Source organism: Aphis gossypii, chromosome 1, assembly GCF_020184175.1.
Source record: "Aphis gossypii isolate Hap1 chromosome 1, ASM2018417v2, whole genome shotgun sequence".
In the NCBI taxonomy this organism is placed as follows: domain Eukaryota; kingdom Metazoa; phylum Arthropoda; class Insecta; order Hemiptera; family Aphididae; genus Aphis; species Aphis gossypii.
Genome location: NC_065530.1, coordinates 77991219 through 78010862, shown reverse-complemented (window position 1 = coordinate 78010862; position 19644 = coordinate 77991219). Strand labels below are relative to the sequence as shown.

General features: G+C 27.5%; 3 protein-coding genes across 4 annotated transcripts; 1 reads left to right on the top strand and 2 right to left on the bottom strand.

Annotated features, from left to right (window-relative positions):
- The first annotated feature begins 668 nt into the window (after positions 1-668).
- Positions 669-7974, top strand: LOC114127948 (cytosolic 10-formyltetrahydrofolate dehydrogenase). The gene is given in 17 exon segments (XM_050198188.1): positions 669-1066; positions 1130-1271; positions 2780-3014; positions 3077-3242; positions 3462-3566; positions 3624-3810; positions 3813-3847; positions 3976-4187; positions 4280-4559; positions 4690-5024; positions 5107-5300; positions 5374-5567; positions 5636-5755; positions 6507-6757; positions 6845-7044; positions 7120-7192; positions 7341-7974. Coding segments are annotated over 16 exon segments (2766 nt in total). The 5' UTR covers positions 669-1012; the 3' UTR covers positions 7176-7192; positions 7341-7974.
- Positions 7975-9475: 1501 nt separating this feature from the next.
- On the bottom strand, positions 9476-15946 carry LOC114128000 (cell-death-related nuclease 7). Of its 2 annotated transcripts, XM_050198192.1 has the most exons (8): positions 15736-15946; positions 12606-12785; positions 11999-12176; positions 10777-11020; positions 10510-10707; positions 10236-10341; positions 10023-10167; positions 9476-9942 (listed from the first exon to the last, which is right to left on the bottom strand). In XM_050198192.1, the coding sequence occupies exons 2-8, from the start codon at positions 12728-12730 to the stop codon at positions 9838-9840; spliced, it is 1101 nt and encodes a 366-aa protein (XP_050054149.1). In that variant the 5' UTR covers positions 12731-12785; positions 15736-15946; the 3' UTR covers positions 9476-9837. The 2 variants fall into 2 exon arrangements, with proteins under 2 accessions (XP_050054149.1, XP_050054148.1); XM_050198191.1 differs by lacking the exon at positions 15736-15946 and having other exon boundaries at positions 12606-13046.
- A 521-nt stretch (positions 15947-16467) lies between these two features.
- On the bottom strand, positions 16468-19644 carry LOC114127989 (protein arginine N-methyltransferase 5-like). Its single transcript, XM_027992382.2, has 2 exons — positions 19303-19644; positions 16468-18413 (listed from the first exon to the last, which is right to left on the bottom strand). Coding segments are annotated over exons 1-2 (1776 nt in total). The 5' UTR covers positions 19305-19644; the 3' UTR covers positions 16468-16639.

Here is a 19644-nt window from a genome sequence, read left to right as displayed (position 1 = left end):
ATTCGAGATCTTACAAATTTTGTTAAAACTTTAAGTTTGTAAAAAAATTATTTTACTATATACCTATTTTCGTTATGACGTTATTTTTAATTGGTAAATAAAATCTTATGGTTATGAGGAACCTATTATTATGTTTTCTATTTGATCCTGTAAAAGTAATTTTATTGAAATTCATAAAAAAAAAAAAAAAAAACGAAAACTTTAAATGTTTATAAATACCTACCTCAAAAACAAAACATGTTTGAAAATTATAATCTGTAGAAAATTTTACATATTTTAACTATTTAATGAATTAATTTGGTAAAAAGTACCAAATTATATTTTATACTAGAAAATTTCTGGACATTTTTTCGAAAATTTAATTTCGCGGGTTAAAGAATTTTGAATAATTTTAAAACAAAATAAGTAGCTCAAAATAGATTATTTACTGCCATGATCTAACACAGTCGTTCATCGCTAAGTCATTTTTATAACAATGTATTATTATTTATTAATTATTCTGTCTCCAAAAGCTAACGAAATGTGAAGTTAAATTAAGTCGTGAGTCTTCGTCGTGATAAATTGATAAACCTTATCTAATAATCACACATCCACGTGTGCGTCCTGATAATTTAATAAGTACTATAACTATAACTATATTTATAGTTAGATCATGTGCATCTTCTTTATCGTAATCGTATTATCCACTAAGGCACTAACGGTGGTCACTGCCCAGTGCCCACAACTGGTCAGTGGTCAGTGCCGGATGCCGACTTTTAGAGTTTAAACTCGGTCGTCTTCTTTGAAATTAGATTATTAAAATACTATAGTAATAAAATAAAAAAAGATATAGTATTTAGATTTTAGAAACTACCACTGACGTGTGAGTAGTTTTGTAAAAGTACACTTTCTTTAGGATTAAGTAAAAAAACTAATTAACTTATATAATTTTTTTTAAAAACAGTTTAATAGTTATTAGTTGAGACTAGTTGAGTACTTATCTGGGCCATTGTGGTTGCTAGCGATTTTCAGTATGCTGATGCTCAAGAAATTTGTAAAATGTCGACCAATAAGCCGTTTTGGTCTTGTAAGTATGATTTTTCAAATAACAGTCATCTCAATTATTCTAATGATCTATTGTTCTCTGCAGATCAACCAACGAGACCTAAATGTTGCCATAATTGGTCAGAGTACTTTTGCAGCTGAAGTGTATAAATTGTTATTGAAAAACGGTCACCGCGTAGTTGGTGTATTTACCATATTAGACAAAGGCAATCGGCAAGATCCATTGGGTAGGTATCAACTAATTTCATATAGTTATGCCATATTGATCTTAAATTATCAAAAAAAATAAGGAATTATTTTTATTTTTATATATTATTAATAATTATTTGTGTGAAAGTATAAAAACTAAAAAAAGAATATCATTATTATTCAGGTATACAAAGTACCTATTAAATTATTTGCAAAAAATATAATATATATTTATTATCCAAGTTTAATATTTAATAACCTACTTAACAATTTTTTTTTATTTAATTTTTTTCTCATTTAATGTTACTACAAAAAGTTAGTACCTAATCCTATTAATTTTATTTTGCTACTAAGTATTAAATTTGTTTGGTTTTTTTAAACATATAAAATAAGTAAGCTATTTCTATCTAAATTTTTCTCAGGAATAATTTTCTATTTGTCTGATAACAGTTAAATAAATTTAATAATAAAAAAAAAATTATTTGCTTATCTATTAGTACTATTTAATATCTACAAAGATTATAGTATTAATATATTTAGATTTAAATTGCAAATGTTAAACTTTGTACTAACTACTCATTATTGATAATTTAGTTCAATTAGTTCAAACTTAAATTTAACAAATATCTTTACAGTTAGTAATATTTAATATATCAAGTATAAAAGTATAAAATAAATTTAGTTGGTTTCATTTAAGAACCAATATCACTTGTCAGTGATTATAAATATTAATCAATGCTAATATAAAATAAATCCTCCAGTATTATTGAACTATTGTTGACAATTTAAATTCAATTTTAAATTGTTCTGTTTCAATGAAGAAATATTACATAGTTAGATTTAATTGAACTACTCTCAATTATAATTTTAATAGGAATAATTGTTATTAATTATAGAAACTATTTAAAATTAATTATGTTTAATTTTTAAAATAATAAACTTAGTTTATTTCAACAAAGAATACTAGTGTAAATATATTACAAATAAAATTCAATATCTTAGACTCACAACATGTGAGTAATATATATTATGTATTGCATACAAAATAGAATACTTATCAGTTATCAGTAGTTACATGATTTGTATACATAATTATTAACTTAAATAAAAAAAAAGAAAAATTCATAATATATTCATGTTATAAAAAGATTGGATATAAAAGAAAATTATTTAAAAAATGAAATTTGATTTACAACATGTGATTAAATATTAAACTCTACTCAATATTTATTTAATGTTATTGTTAAGGTTTATCCCTTTAGACTTACTCTTAAAATAAATAAATCAAAAACTGAATGTAGGTACTGACTTACTGATTAATATCATAAATTATGGTACTATAGCAAATAAACACTAAATTATGTAGTATAAGTATAGGTATGATTGTTATAGTTGATCTATATTAATTATATTTATAATTTTGTAGTTGGTTGTTAAATAAAGACTGCTTTTAATGGTTCAAATATACATATGTGTGTGTTTGTGAAATTTTTTTTTAAATTTCATACATAATTGTTCACTGTTGTTATTTTTATTTTTTAATTAGCGGCTATTGCTTCTGAAAACAATACTCCAGTATTTAAAATTAAATCATGGCGTAAAGGTGAAAATGCATTACCTGAAATTGTTGCACAGTACAAACAAGTTGACGCTGAACTGAATGTGCTACCGTTTTGTTCACAGTTTATTCCTATGGAGGTCATTGAACATCCAAAACATAAAAGCATATGTTATCACCCTTCAATTTTACCTAAACACAGAGGAGTTAGCGCTATAAATTGGTATGATAGTATAATGAGTTCTTTTTTTTTTTTTATTTATAATTAAATATATAATGTTGTAGGACATTGATAAATGGAGACAAAGAAGCCGGGTTTTCTATATTTTGGGCTGATGATGGACTTGACACTGGTCCAATATTGTCTCAAAAATCATGCCCAGTTTTACCAGACGACACTGTTGATTCTTTGTATAATCGATTTCTATATCCTGAAGGCATCAAAAGTATGGTAATTATGAGTTTTATTAAAAAAAAAAATTATAATGGATTTTTCTATTATTTTTTTTTTTAAACTAGACTACACAATAGTAACTATGATATTATTATCTTATCTATTTCAATTATTTTTAATAATAATAAACAGTTGTGGATTTGTGTGGACACTGTCAATTAATAATTGATGTACTTGACTTATTTGACACAAAGAAATTATATTATATTTTTTTAGGCTGAAGCTGTTGATATGGTGGCTAATGGTACAGCTCCAGTTATACCCCAATCTACAGAAGGGTCTTCTTTTGAACCATCTGTTAGAAAAAAGGCTTTACAGAAAGTAAGACCCTCATACATTTTACAGTTTTGAAGGATTTATTATCACTTTTAATTTTAGGTAGATTGGTCCAAAAGTGGAGTAGATATTCAGAACTTTATTAGAGGGTTAGATAGTTCTCCAGGTGCTTGGACTATCATAGATGAAACAGAAGTAAAATTATTCAAATCATCTATTTGGAAAAATGAATCACCTACTGGTAAACAAGTAACTGTTGATACACTTCAAATTCCAGCTATTGTTCATGATAAGGTTTATTGATTACTTGCAATGATGGTCTAAAAGTAAATATGATATTATTTATTATTTAATAGAAGGCATTAACTTTATCTTCCTAAAAAATTGTTTTTTTTTTTTAATACAATGCATTTTTATTATACACTGAATGCAATTTTTCAATTTATTTTATTAGATAAACATTGAGAGGTTGTCTGTGGATGGCAAAATGATAGCCGCATCAAATTACGGTAATGCAGATACAGCCCAAGAAACTATTGATTATACAGATCAAGAGAAAGCATACATCCCTGTAGTGGAAACCATTTGGAAAAATATCCTTAACATGGACATTGCAAAGGATACTCATTTCTTTCAATCTGGAGCAGGTTCTATGGACGTTGTGAGGTAATAAATTATGTAATTTTAATTTTACAATGTAACTATTGTAACTAGTTATTAGTTAATAACCACTCAGTTTCCATGATTAAATAATTTAGGTTAATTGAAGAGATCAAAGATAAATTGAAATTAACACTCAAGAATGATGATGTATACATGTCTCCTGTTTTCTCTGATTTCTGTAATACTTTGGTAAAGAGGTCTAGAGGTTCAACCGATGACAATATTCGTGTAGAATATGATCCAGTAGTGGTTGAAGTCAACAATATGAAATTACAGTTTGCAAAACAGTTATTCATTAATGGACAGTTTGTAGACTCAGAGTCTGGAAAGACCTTGGAATGCATCAATCCTGCTGATGAATCTGTTATTTGTTCAGTAAGAATTGCTCCCAATGTTTATTTATAAATAGTGAATATTATTAACTTTTTTTTTTTAATGTATTATTTCATATTATAAATCACAAGAGTTTATTGAGTTTAAATTATTAAAACATGTATTATTTTAGATTCAATGTGCATCTGAAGCTGATGTGGATCAAGCAGTTATTGCAGCTAGTAAGGCATTTGAAGGAGAATGGTCTGAAATGAGTCCCCGAGATCGCGGAGCTGTCATGTATAAAATAGCAGATTTATTAGATAAAAACAGAGAAGAATTAGCAACAATAGAGTCCATTGATTCTGGTGCAGTGTACACATTAGCTTTAAAAACTCATATTGGCATGTCTATTGATGTTTGGAAATACTTTGCCGGTTGGGCAGATAAGATACATGGGCAAACAATACCAATATCACATGCTAGACCCAATAGAAATTTGACATTTACAAAAAAAGAGCCATTTGGGTATGTTAGTTTAAAATGGCAACTTTAAGTATTTATGATATTATATTATTATATATTATCTTATGATTTTGTTTGAAAATAGTGTTTGTGGAATAATTACCCCGTGGAATTATCCTTTAATGATGTTGTCCTGGAAGATGGCAGCCTGTTTAGCGGCGGGTAATACAGTGGTAATGAAACCAACAGAAGTGTCACCCCTCACCGCTTTAAAGTTTGCCGAATTGTCTGTTGAAGCAGGTTTTCCAGCTGGGGTTATTAATATACTTCCTGGACTTGGTATTATTACAGTAGATTTAAGTGAATAATTCTGTTTTATAATTGTAATGTAATAACACTTACGGTGTATTAGGTATTGAGGCTGGTAGAGCAATAGCTGAACATCCAGACATCAGAAAAGTGGGATTCACTGGCAGCACGGCAACCGGCCATGCGATCATGAAAGCATCAGCAGAATCAAATCTCAAAAAAGTATCTTTAGAACTTGGTGGAAAATCCCCTCTGATTATACTCGACGACTGTGACTTGGACAAATCTGTTAGAATGGTATGTTTCTTTGTTTCTCTGAAAGCGTTTGATTCATTTTGTAAGCAGTTAATTTTTGTTGTTACTAGAGCATGGGAGGAGTGTTCTTCAATAAAGGAGAAAATTGTATAGCGGCAGGTAGAGTTTTTGTTGACTCAAGTATACATGACAAATTTGTCGAAAAAGTTATTGAAGAAGTAAAAAAAATTGTAAGTTCGTCAGAAAATTATTAAACTAACGTAAAGTACCCTAAATTCTCTTTTTAGGCACATGATTATTTTGTTAATAATCAATATTTTTTCAAAATTGGTACATCCGAAAACAATTTTAGAATAAAAATATAAATACATCATTTGATTAAATTGATAATAATTAATTAATCTTGACTATTAAAATATAAGATTAAATCTTTTTTTATTAAAATTTTATTTTTATCTTTTAAATTTTTAAGTTGGTAAATTTGTAATTTGTAAAAAAAAAAATGTTTTCATTTGCTCTATACATATTTATAATCTAATGTTATGTCAATATATGTAACATATTATAACTCTGTGCTCCCACCACATGCTTTGTGTAAAGAAAGTAGATATAGCAATTTTTGTTTTATAATAGTAATAATAAAAAGAATAAATTCTTAATAGATGATTAAATGAAGAAAGAATTTAAAAAATACTTAAGCAACTTTTAACTCAATTTTATAATTTATATTAAAACAAAATACTCAACATATTACTGTATAAAAATATTCCATATTATATTTAAAGTAAATTTAAAAAGTGTACGTACTTAATATTATTTATTATTAATGAATAATAAGTAACTTTGAGGTTTAATATTTAAAAAAAAAAATTTTAATCAAAATTGGTTTCAGTTATTTTATTGCAATTAATTTAGTACATTTAATATTAGTTATGAATTATGATAATGCATATAGTTTAATAGTTTTTTATACTATGTTAGAAAATTGGAAACCCGTTAGAACGTGACACTCATCATGGACCTCAAAATCATAAGGCCCATTTGGAAAAATTAATTAACTATTGTAATAAAGCAAAGAATGAAGGAGCTGAACTGAAAATTGGAGGAAAACGTCTAGATCGACCAGGATACTATTTTGAGCCGACTGTGTTCACAGGAGTTGAAGATCATATGTTTATTGCTCAAGAAGAATCATTTGGACCCATTATGGCTATAACTAAATTTAGTAGCAGGTATAAAAAGAAGTTTTGTATATTTATAGAACAGTATAAAAATCTTTTAATATTAAATTGTAATTCAATATATTGTTTATCTATTAGTGATCTTGATGCAGTTATCAAGCGAGCAAACTCAACTGATTATGGTCTGTCTTCCGGCATATTTACAAAAGACATAAGCAAAGCATTACGATTTGCTGAAAAAATTGATGCTGGCACTGTATTTATAAACACTTATAATAAAACTGATGTTGCCGCACCTTTTGGTGGTTTCAAAAAGTCTGGATTTGGTAAAGATTTAGGTATGTTTTTCCTTTTTTGAATTAGCTTAATTTGTTATTTAATATATTTTACACTTTATTAATTGTCTGCATTAGGTGAAGAAGCTTTGAATGAATATTTAAAAACTAAATGCATAACAGTGGAATATTAAATGACAGTCATTGTCAAGTGAGTGTCAATTATTATTTATTTATGTTGTTTTCATATTGGCATTGATTTTATGCATACCATTTTACCTTCACGTTTCATGTCACTGCTTCCTAAAAACCATTATATTTTTATGTTAAATAATATTAAAATTTTTTTCATATTATAGTGTTTAAAATATAAGTATACAATTCGATTGATGTTGCCAATGCAAGTCCAGTGTTCAGAACTCTTTCCAGTCACAGCCAATTTGGAATGGTCCACAGTCAAATTGAATCATGCGTTTTTCAACCCTTTTATGTCCTTTATAGTCAACAGTTTAATATTCATAACCCTCAAAACATTATTATTTAATAAAACAATATGCTCAATATATTTCTACCTCAAATTACTTGTACTGACTGAAACATGATGAATTGAACTGAGCTCTAGTATTTAACTAAGTCCACACGGACTGTGTCACATATATTATTAAATCTGTACAAATGTATAACTTTGTATATTATATACATTAAAACTGTTGTGTGATGTAATCAACAGATTAAAATAAGAAAAAATTAAATACATCATCATATAAATAGTCATTCACTTATATTTGTTACCTGGGCATTCCTATAATTTTTCATTCATAACATTGATTTGGTCATACTTGGATTCAGTTCAACTCATTTTATAAGTACATATTATTGAATAAAATTTTTGTTAAGTGTTTTATTTTTATATAATTTTTTTTTTATTATTATTGTTTTTGTTTGTATCTTCATTCCATTTATTAATAAAGTTAAAACACTATAAATACATAATAGATAGTTTATAATATATATAGATACTTGCATAGTTTACCCTTTTCAAAATATCTGTTCTTTAAAACAGATAAAAACTCAACACCTTTTAGTAGTATTAAAAGACTGTAACCTTCCATTATTTTGCACTCCTGGAATTTTGTGCGGCTGAGTTGTAGTGATGTTATATGAACCTCCAGAGTGTGTTGATTTCAGGTCGCTTCCAAAGTAACTGCCATAGTATACCAACACCTCATTGTTGATAAAATGTTTACCTACAGACAGTAAAGTATAAAACAATAAAACACAGTTGTCATTTAAACATATTTTAATAAAAATTGATATAACCTACTTTGCCCAGTTCCTTGGCCGTCATGGACGTGCACAGAAAACTTTGGCTGTACTTAATATTGGTATCAAGCCATCGAGGTACCTACATATATATATAATAGTTTATCACTTGCATGCATTTATTGTATAACTTATTGGTTATTTTCTACACTGGCTCAGGTATAAAAAGATAATAATTAATAATCATACAATAAATACCTACTCGAATTTTCAATTTAATATATTTTTATAATTTTTTTTTTATTGTAAATAATAAATAATAAACGAAATTATTCAAAAGACTATTATTTAATATTGTTTTAATGATTTACAATTTTTTTTTTTTTATAGCGAGTTGTGTGCAAATGGCCTATTACAAAGGTCATTCGTATACCGTATATAAGTACCTAACAATTTATATAGCAATGTGTTATAATTGTTATAAGTTTATAATGTTCTACGCTCGTCGCTGTACTTAAAAAATAATAGGATTCAATAAAATTAACCTTCAATAGAACTAAATCAAATAAATATTTCTCAATACAATTCTCATCATATTCAACGTTTATTACAGTAAATGTTACTTTGTATAGGTTTTTTTTTTTTAATAGCCTTGCTTTTTACATTTTGAACCCTCAACGCCTTTGTAATTGCATTTTAGCTGAACATGCTTCTGTGTGACACACCTCCCGGACTAATGACAAAGAAGATGCTGTGTTCAGCGTTTCTGGCCTATCTCGGTGAAATAGACTAAGATGAATTCAGCTGTTGACAACTTGTTGAATATAACTAGATAACTCACACTTAGATCTTGTTCTTGATGTAACAGTAACAGTATAACACTTTAATATGATTTTGAAATTGATTTACGTAATTTGTTACCACCTGGTAGCTGCTATTACGACACTTTCGACACTACCTACCAAGACAAATAAGATCTGATTTGTCATGGACACTATTACATTTAACACAATTTAAAAAAAATGTAATCACTCATCTTAAAATACCTAACCGCTTTTTCATCCTTGATTCCTCAGTTCAACTGATCTGTTAAAGCATGATCCAAATTCATAAACTTCTGACATTTTTTTCAATGACACAAGAAGTGTGTCCATAACACGGTTTATTTTATACATATATATAGGCATATAGCATTGTTAGTTTAAGGCACTATAATTGAATAACAGAAAAATTAATAAATCACAATATTATATTTGATCAATTTATTACAAAAAACATTAGCTCATAATTTTGAATAAATTGTTTTTTAAATTAAACATTTCTTAAATGTAAATAAAAAATTATTAAGTATATTTTTGAAATGAACACAATATACATATTATTTGTTTACTTATACACCATACCTAACCTATATGTACCTATACATAATATTTTATGAAACTTAATTTTTAAAAATGATTTAAAAATCATAATCATTGACCATTGTTCATATTCAGCGAAAAAAAAATTGAAATAGTATACTTAAGAAATTAAACGTTGACATTTTCAATAACAGTCGTAATACTTTGGCAAGAGTCACATAATTATTTAGCATTAAGCTTTACACTTTTCAATACTTGATACCAGTTGTTTATACTGATTCCATATAGGCATTGATTTTATGCATACTGTTCCACCTCCACGTTTCATCTGTTCTTTCTAAAACCATTAACATTTATAAGTTAAATAATAGGTGCTAATAAATTTATATTTATAACATATTTAAAATATAAGCATACAGCTCGGTTGATGTCACCAATGCAAGTCCAAGGTACAGAACTTTTTCCGGTCACAACCCATTTGGAATGGTCCAAAGCCGACTTATACGATACGTTTTCCAACCCTTTTATGTCCTTCGTGATCAACGACTTAATGTTCATAGTCCTTAAAACCATTATTATTTGGAAAAATGAATCTAACTATCCGTTTAGTGTATTTCTACCTCAACTTACTTGTAGTGGCCGGAACACGATGAATTCAACCTATCACGCGAATTCAACCATGTCTCTGTGTACACATTTGACTGTGCCATCTGAGTGATATAACCATCGTATAAATCTACAATTTTTTAAAAAATAACTAGTAGTTGTGTGATGAAATAAACGATTTTACATTAATTATTAATAAGACTGCTATTTATAGATTGTGGTTTTTGTTCTGTATATTAATAAAGTTAAAACATATTAAAATAACATAATATAGGAAGTGGACACATGCATAGTTTACCTTTTCCAAAATGTCTGTTCTTAGAAATGGATAAAAACTCAAAGCCCTCAATAGAGCGAAGAGGTTGTAACCTTACTCCGCCATTTTTCACAATTTTGTGTGGCAGAGTGGCATTGTACAAGTCCGGGTACGTCGATTTCAGATCGCCTCCGAAGTGACTGCCGTAAACCATCACTTCGTTGTTAATTAACTGATTGCCTGCAGGGTTAATAAAATACAAAGTCACCGTCCAAATATGTAATGATAAAAATGGGCATAAATACTCACCTACCTTGTCCAATTCCTCAGCCGTCATGGACATGCACAGAAAACTTTGGCCGTATTTAATACCAGTCTTGGGATACGTATAAGAGTTGTTATTCTGGTAAGGCAACTGCGGAAATTTGGGCACGCTGTGCACTAACCAAAAGCCCGAACTTTTGTCGGCCACCACCGTACCTTTGCTGTGACCCTTTGTGAACGTCGCGGGACCGTTTGTCGGCTCATCGTTGTACACAATCCACATTATCGACTGGAAAATATACGGGTGTGCTGGTATAGTATGGGACCTATACTATAGGTAGATACTGAATTTATCCAAAAATAATAAGTATCTCTAACTCTAGGTCTCGAGGGTGACGACATCGTGTAATTTTATAAATTTCAAAACATATAATAGGTAATTAAACAAAAAGGATGACAATACTCGGTGTATTTTCTTTAAATCTGACACCAAACGTGCATAAAATATATTACCTAATTATTAACTATAAACTCTAGAGTAGGTAGTAAAGCTCATCATACAAATAGGTATAAAAAAGGATTCAAAGTGAACAATCGTAAGAACCAATTAAAAACTGTAAAATGGTTCAAAATTATTGATTCACAAACCTCATATCCTAGAAAATATATTTAAAAGACATTCTATGCGTATATAGTTGAATAAATATCAAACAGATTAAAATACAATCTTATACATCGATTGATATTTATTATATCAAAAAGATATACTCAAAGACATTTTATGACAGTATAAACTTTGATCGCAAACCCGATGATATAAGAAAATTGAGTAATATTTTCAAAACAAAAATGTGTAAACAATTATACTTGATGTTTTTTTATCACCAGAATCGGCAGAATCCAATTGTAATTAATTATTATGATGTTAATCAAATACCCTTAAACTTTGTGTTTGTATATGAAATATGTACCTATAAGCAAGGCCGTAGCCAGAAAAATATTTTGAAGAGGGTTAATGTATTAATATGTCATATAATTATGTAATAAAGTATGAAATTCTAACTATTCAGTCTTATTTTAAAAAAAAATTCGGGGGGGGGGGTTGAACCCTAAACCCCTCTGGCTACGGCCTTGCTTATAAGTTACATGCCAAAAACGCGTATTTAAGTTGTTGATTTACGTAGCTATACGAAACTTTACTCAATAATAAATGCATACAGATGAAAAATAAATATAATAATAGTTATTATATTATTGAGAAAATTACCTCGTTATAGGCTTGGTTGGTCGTATACATCTGCGACACAGTGTGTCCGATAGCTGACTTTTCTTTGGTTACGATCCCTGTAGAGTAGGTCCATTCCGGGTTCTTGGCGTCCATATAGATGTAAATGGTCCCATTTGACAAGCTTGACTTGAGTTTTGGCAGCTTGATAGCGGTAAACCTTTTTTTAATAAATTAAAATAAATGTTTAAAAATTAATAAGTACGCATATAGTATAAGAAATTAATTTCGGTAAAACGTTTTATTAGTTGGTATTAGCATTATTTATTAATGTTTTGAGTAGGTATACCATTCATACATGACACTCACGTCTATACATATATTATACTGAAATAATATATTGACTATGGTTTTTTTTTTTTTTTTTATATAATTTATAATGATTTTTACTTTTACTTTAATCGTGTGACATTACCTATAAATGTGCAATTCACTCTTCGCCACTCAATATTGTCAACATATCATACAATGTATTTTCATCGATGTTCAACATGGATAGAAATTAATCCATATTGCATATATACACTATTATTATAATAAATTATACAAGTTACCTAAAATAATTAAAAACTTAATCGGTTTTATTTACCAGTCGACCGATTGTCCATTCGGGTCTTTACATTGTAGTCGATCGCCCGACGCCATCACAATAATGACCGTCATCGAGACAACCACAAATGTTGAAAATGCTCGTTCCATTTTGTGACTAGACATTTATTTTGAAACAGTCACACTGACGACTTCAGCAATGAGACCAGCAATCGTAAGCCTTTTCATAAACGATAAAAAAAAAATAGAGTTAGTCTAAACATTATAGTGTCACAGCAGATACTAATACTAATATAGTAGGTAGTATAGGTTATATAATAAAAATTATATCTAAAGGTAACAAAATCGCACGTTCTTATCTGACATGCAAGGGTCAACAATTAACAATTACAGTGGAATTCCGAATTTTCATACTATATAGAGTCATATGATCGACAAAAAACAATTGTTTTTAATATAATTAAATAACATTTCGTTAAAGTAAAGTTTCCTGTATTAGTTTTATAGAATCATGTCTATTCATTACGGTAAAAGTATTGCGATTCAATTTAAATACGAGTATTACGCGCATTATAAATTACCATAATATTAATATTATTGTCTTAGGTTATGAATTCGGTCAATTGTTGCTTATCTCTTAAATAATAACATTTTACAGGCTTAAACCATTGATAATAAATATACCTAATCCATTTACTATAATTAATACTTAAACTAATTATTGAATATATGCTAAATAATAAAATTTTTTAAAAACAATGTTTTTTCGTTAATAATACATCCAATTTCATCAAAATGAATTTTTACACTTCAACGTTTAATTAATTACGAGATTAGAATTTATATTAATTAGGTAGTAGGTACTGTATTATAATAATGATCGCGGATAAAATTTAGAACAAATGATTGTGGCTTGATAAGTCATTTAGACGTGACTGTTATGAGCACGAGGATAATATAGTATATAGGTACCTATTTATATTAGATCACAATATAGGTAGTCTTGTCACGACATTATGGACTATTCGGTGTTGTTCAGTAAAGTCAGTTAAGTTTAGTACCTATTGTGATGGTAGATACATTTAAAAATTGTTCCAGCTATTTTTCTCAAATTTTTATGATATTTGTTGAAACTCTGGGAAGTACCTAACTCACTTATTCAATTATCAAATAAATACATTAATTTATTTAAAATATTAAGCCAATTATAGGATTAAATCCGACTCCAATATTTTGGAAATTTTATCAAGTAATAGACAATAATAAAATCTTTAAAAATTGAATGTTTTAATGCTAAAATGTATGTTTGTCTTTATCATTTAATCCAAAATTGTTGTATTAACATAAATATGATTTAATGATCATATCAAATTATTGAAATAATGATGATTTTTCAATCATATTGAAAATGGTTTAATAACATAATGTAATTTATTCCAATTATCCAATTATTTATATATTCAGTGGTAAATCTAGGATTTTGTTGTTTTTTTTTTGGGGGGGGGGGGCAATATTTTTTTACATTAGTACATATTTTTATAAAAACACTTATATTAGTATAATGGTATTTTAAAATATATTATTACCTATATGGCCATGGGAGGCCTAGGCCCCTCTGGCCCCCTCCTTAAATCCGCCTATATATATTATATTATAGCTACTGAATCGCTATCAGAATATGTATCAGACAAATAACACAATTTACTATGTAATATTATACCTATTAGTTTGATAACAATTACGCTGGTGGTGAATAAATAAGAGTTGAAGAAGTCGTTTCTATTTCCACAATTCCACCTAATAATACATTCAAGTTTTATTATTTTAAATTTCGTTCAAATGTTGGTGACTCGCGACCAAATAACGGTCAAGTTAATTTTGTCCCTATTCGCAATGAAATTATGAATTAACGACCATAAAATATATTGAGTAGGTATTGACGTACGACGTACCTAGTACCTACCTAATTTAAAAAAATTAAAAATTAAATATTTTTTTGATTTGGTGTTAGTTATTATAGATTTTCATAAATTTTTCTCACTTCAACATAAAAATCTCAAATATACGTGCAAAACACTTTTTATAAACAATTTTATACCTACCTACCTATTTCCATCACTAAGTTTCAAAATATTGTGTTATTTATATAATATGTATGTATATATATATTCTATGATACCATATCTAACAGTTTTTTAACGTTAAATGAATAGGTATAAGATATATTGGTAATTAAAAATTATAATTATATTTTTAAACGAGTACCTATACTATAGAATATAGGCGGTATATATATACCTACGTACATCGGTGTATATCTCACTAATTTATATAATCTATATTATATTATATCATTTACTCAAACTAGGTACAAGCTTATCAATTTGACATTTTTGAAGAATTTCAACGATTTAATAGGAATGTTCAAAAGCAATTAGCTACCTATATAATAATGTACGCTATTAGATTCTTGTTAAATAAGTATAGGTATAATATGTAATTTAACTTAAGGTGCCCACACACTGCAGCGGTACTTAGCGTTAAATTGAGTCCGGACACAATTTTACCGCTACCACTGCAGTGTATGGGGTTTAATTACCTTTATAGAGTCTGGAATTTATAAATTTCGGTACCTAATCTAAAAAGTAAATACATTAAAAGTTATTTTACTTGTCTACTTGATAAAGCTAAATAATAAAATTATTTAATTTTTTTGTTTCGTCGTAGATTTGAGTGGTCACAACTCTCTATGTCAACCGAAGATACCGAAAATAGGTGCAGGATTTTTTTCAATAAATTATTGTATAAGTAGGTACCAATAATAATTGTATTTAACTGGTGTACATTTATAAAATATAAAAATTAAGATGTTTCCAAGAACATTAAACAAGTAGATAATAGTAATATATATAAAAAAAAATTCGATTAATTTTTTGCAGTTAATACAGGAATAAACAAAAAAATATAATTATAATATGTACCTACCTAATTAGTTTATTACAACGTAGATATAGGTAGGTAGGTACGTAATTAATTTGGAATCAACTATTTTTTTAATTATTAAAAAATTGCAATATGTATTGATTTAAGTTTCTTATAAAAATTGATGTTATTTGTTTACACCATACGCTATTTTAATTAAAGCAGAAATAATATTTTAATAACCTACCTGTGTAGAGTATAAAGACGACAAAATGTTCAAAATGTATGTACAACACTATCTTAGTAGTCTTGAAATCTCAACTACCCCTATCCACTGGGCTCCAGGACTCCCTCTTTTAGTTCTTTATTATCTCGACTACCATCCGACCATTTGTTATACTTGTGATTTTACTTATCACATAACAGATACCTATGTACTCAAATTTAAGGTTATATAAAAATAAATATGCACCTACTTGTCTTAAATTTTTTTTTATTATTTTTTACTTAAGATTAAAATTGATGAAATACAGAATAAAGAAATGTGGTGTTTCCTGTCATATCATATAATTTTCAATGTTCAAACGATAAATTAAAGCGTTTTCTTCTAATTTTAAATATTTTCTCAGGTGATATTGGATACTAATGTGGCCAAGTAGTAGGAATTAGAGAGCTATATATATATATATTATAGAGCCTTAGTAGGAATGACAAACCATTTCAAAATTACTAGGGAATTATTCAAATACTTATATGTTATCACTTAAAACAATGGCAACATAAAATTCAACAAAATTAAAGGCAAAGAATAATATTTAAACAAATATAAAATTAGTTTAACCTTTTAATAATTTACTAAAAAATGCAAGTGTTTAAATGAAAATTTATTTTGAGTTAATTTCTTATTTTTTTTACTATTGTGCCATAATTTTCTTCTATAATCAATTTTTAAATTACTTTAATAATATGTACAAAGTGTATAATATAATAAATAGTTAATGACATTTATTGAATAACTATATTCAGTTATATATGTTTAAATTTAATTATTACATTAAAATAGCAAAAATTGACTATTAAAATTTAAAAGATCAACATCCGTCAACAATATAAATATATTACAAATATAATAAAAATAAAGTATTTAATAAGTTACAGTCTTATAGAATTTGATTTTCCTTGGCAATTATAAATAGGTGTTTGGTTTGGAGAAGATACGCACCATTCATACCATACTTTATATTCATCACAACACCGCCAAAAATGAACAGATATAACACTACCTGATTTAACTAGCATGGTATCTTTGATTGGAAAATAAATAGGGAACCAACTAAACATACCAATACTCTCAGTTAATGGTTCTATGCTTATCATAATGTCTTTATACAGTACTGCATCGAAATAGCCGCTAAAACCATGCAATTGCATGTTAGAAGTTATTTCAAACTCAAGGCATTTATACCGAGCATTGCTTTCTAATGTTTTTTTGGGGTGATTAAATGTAAACAATTTTTTGGTTTTAGTTGGCTTATAACTATTGGGCTGTAAAACGACATATGACTGTTCAAATGCAGCATCTTTTGAATTTGATAAGCATGACTCATCGATGGCTTCATTTTTTATAGTCTGACTAAATAATTTATGTGACATTAAAGGCCTTAAATAGGATGAATATTCACAAGGTATACTGATACCATCGTCTTTTAAACATTTCTGAGCTCCATCTAGGCATTCAGGTGACAATTCATTATCACCAAATGATCCTAGAAGTTCAGACACCATTATATCACACTTTTCGGGTGGATCCCACTCTCGTCCATCACTAAACACCACATCAACAGATTCGCCCCAAACGTTTTTTTGATACATAAGAAGTGTTGGTATGGCATTTTCATTTTTTTCAACTGCATATATCTTAACATTAACGGCTGCTAAATCTGCAGCTCTCAAACTGGCTTTAACTAGAGGACCTCGACCAGCACCAATAACAGCTATAACAATATTTTTTACCTCTTTGTCTATAATTGCTAAATATATTGCTTTTTGGTATTGTGTATATTTAATGGGATCTTGTTCAAATACATGATACACACAAGACATAAGATTATCTCTTAGTGGTTGTAAGGGCAGTTGTAGAAGATCATCACACTCTAATATTGGAGATGGAATATTAATGTTCTTAGCAACAAATATTATATAATAAAAATAATCTTTCATATTTGGTAATGGTTCGCCTGATAAAATTATTGTCCATTTTTGTTGTATTGCTATTTTCAAAATAGTTTCATGATCTTCACTAAGTACAGGATATCCTTTTTTGTTTAAAATAAAAAGATTTGTACTAACAGATAAAGCACATATGGGTTCACCAATCCACCGATTTATCTCATCATGAGTTGGTACATATTTAGTGAGGCATAAAACTATGCCAATTTGTAAACTATAACCAGTCATGTTCCTAAAAGTATTCCAAGAGTCCCAAGCATTTTCTAATGTTGGTACATTAAAATTAAACATAATTGGTTTATTTGAATATTTACAAATTATTCGAGCCAAATTAGCATAATTGTTTTGTACTTTAAAATCAATTAGAAATTTTTTAATATTGAAATTATACAATGCAATAAGTTTTTGATGAAATTGATTTTCCATATCATTTTGAAGTTTATAATCCTCACAATCTACTGTTGGCAATTTTGCTATTACTTTTATTAATAAATCCTGATTTAGTATTGTATCCAGACTTAAAATTTTCTCTTGGTCAAATAATTGGATACAGCCCACTTTACAATACCATGCTGTAAGGTATTCTAAACACTGCTGTACGTCAATTTTGGAGATGAAATCAAATGCCAAGTCAACAGGAATGTTCGATGTTATTAATGAAAATTTATTTATATTAGACATACTGTTATTATTCATCCTATAAAAAAATAAATAATATACAGTCATTACATTTAATTATATAAAAAATTAAATTAAAAAACATACCAATAATAATAATAGGTTAATAATGTATTAAAATATAATTTTTCAATTAGATGTCTATCATAAACTCAGAACATTAATTATGAAATTATTTGAATATTTTTTTTAAAATTATTTTATCTTTATACGTTACAATATTAAATGAACAATGAACAAGACCGTAATAAGTATGAAATCTATCAAGAAAAAACAGTTTTCAGAATTTGAAGAGACTTTCAGTGCTTTCAATTAATTAAACATCTAATTTATTTAATATAATATATCATAGTATATTATAAGTATATTAAACTTCATCAATATTATGAAGTATCTGTCTAATCCATAGTTTATAATTTATAAATATGTACTAATGTAGTAATGTAATATGCAGTGTGAAGAATGAAATTACTAACTGAAACACTGAATAATAGACTAAGACTATACAGCTAAAATAAATGTCATGTTAGATCATAATGTATAAGATTTTATTTATATTATACTAGAATTTATGGCATATATAAATAGTTAATACTCATAGAAATGCCCAATATTTATCAAAAATAAAGTAATTATCATGATACAGACTTCAAAAAACCGTCTGTTCTATAATTATTTATTATCGAAACAAATAGGTAACCATGGTTTTCATATAATATTTCACCAATTTAAAAAACTTTAAATTTATAATATATAGGAAGATACTGAAAATATGATAGAATATTAATTATTCCTAAAATTTAATGTCGAAAATATTGTTTTTTTTTCACACAAAATGCAAATAAATTAATTTAAAATTAATATAAGAATCTGTAAATGTATATTTTTCATCGTTCAAAGATACTTACATTCACCAAAATTGATAAGAAACGTCAATTGAGTTTTAATTTTTGTAAAGTTTTTGATATTCTCGGTAAACTAACAGAGGTTGCTAGTTGCCGATCGTTGAAGTTCAAGAAAACGCACGTGCGCTCTAGGCACCTATAGACTATACGTCATACGACTCGGCACACGCACAATACTACATTACCACTACCATGGAAGGTAGACGTAGAACTAACAAGTAACAACTGACAAGTGTTGATGTTGATGTGACGATGTGTGGAAATACAAGGTGCCACCATTGATTACATATATTTAGTTGTTGTACTAATAAACAATACAGATGGTAGATCGCTTGAGTTCGGTAG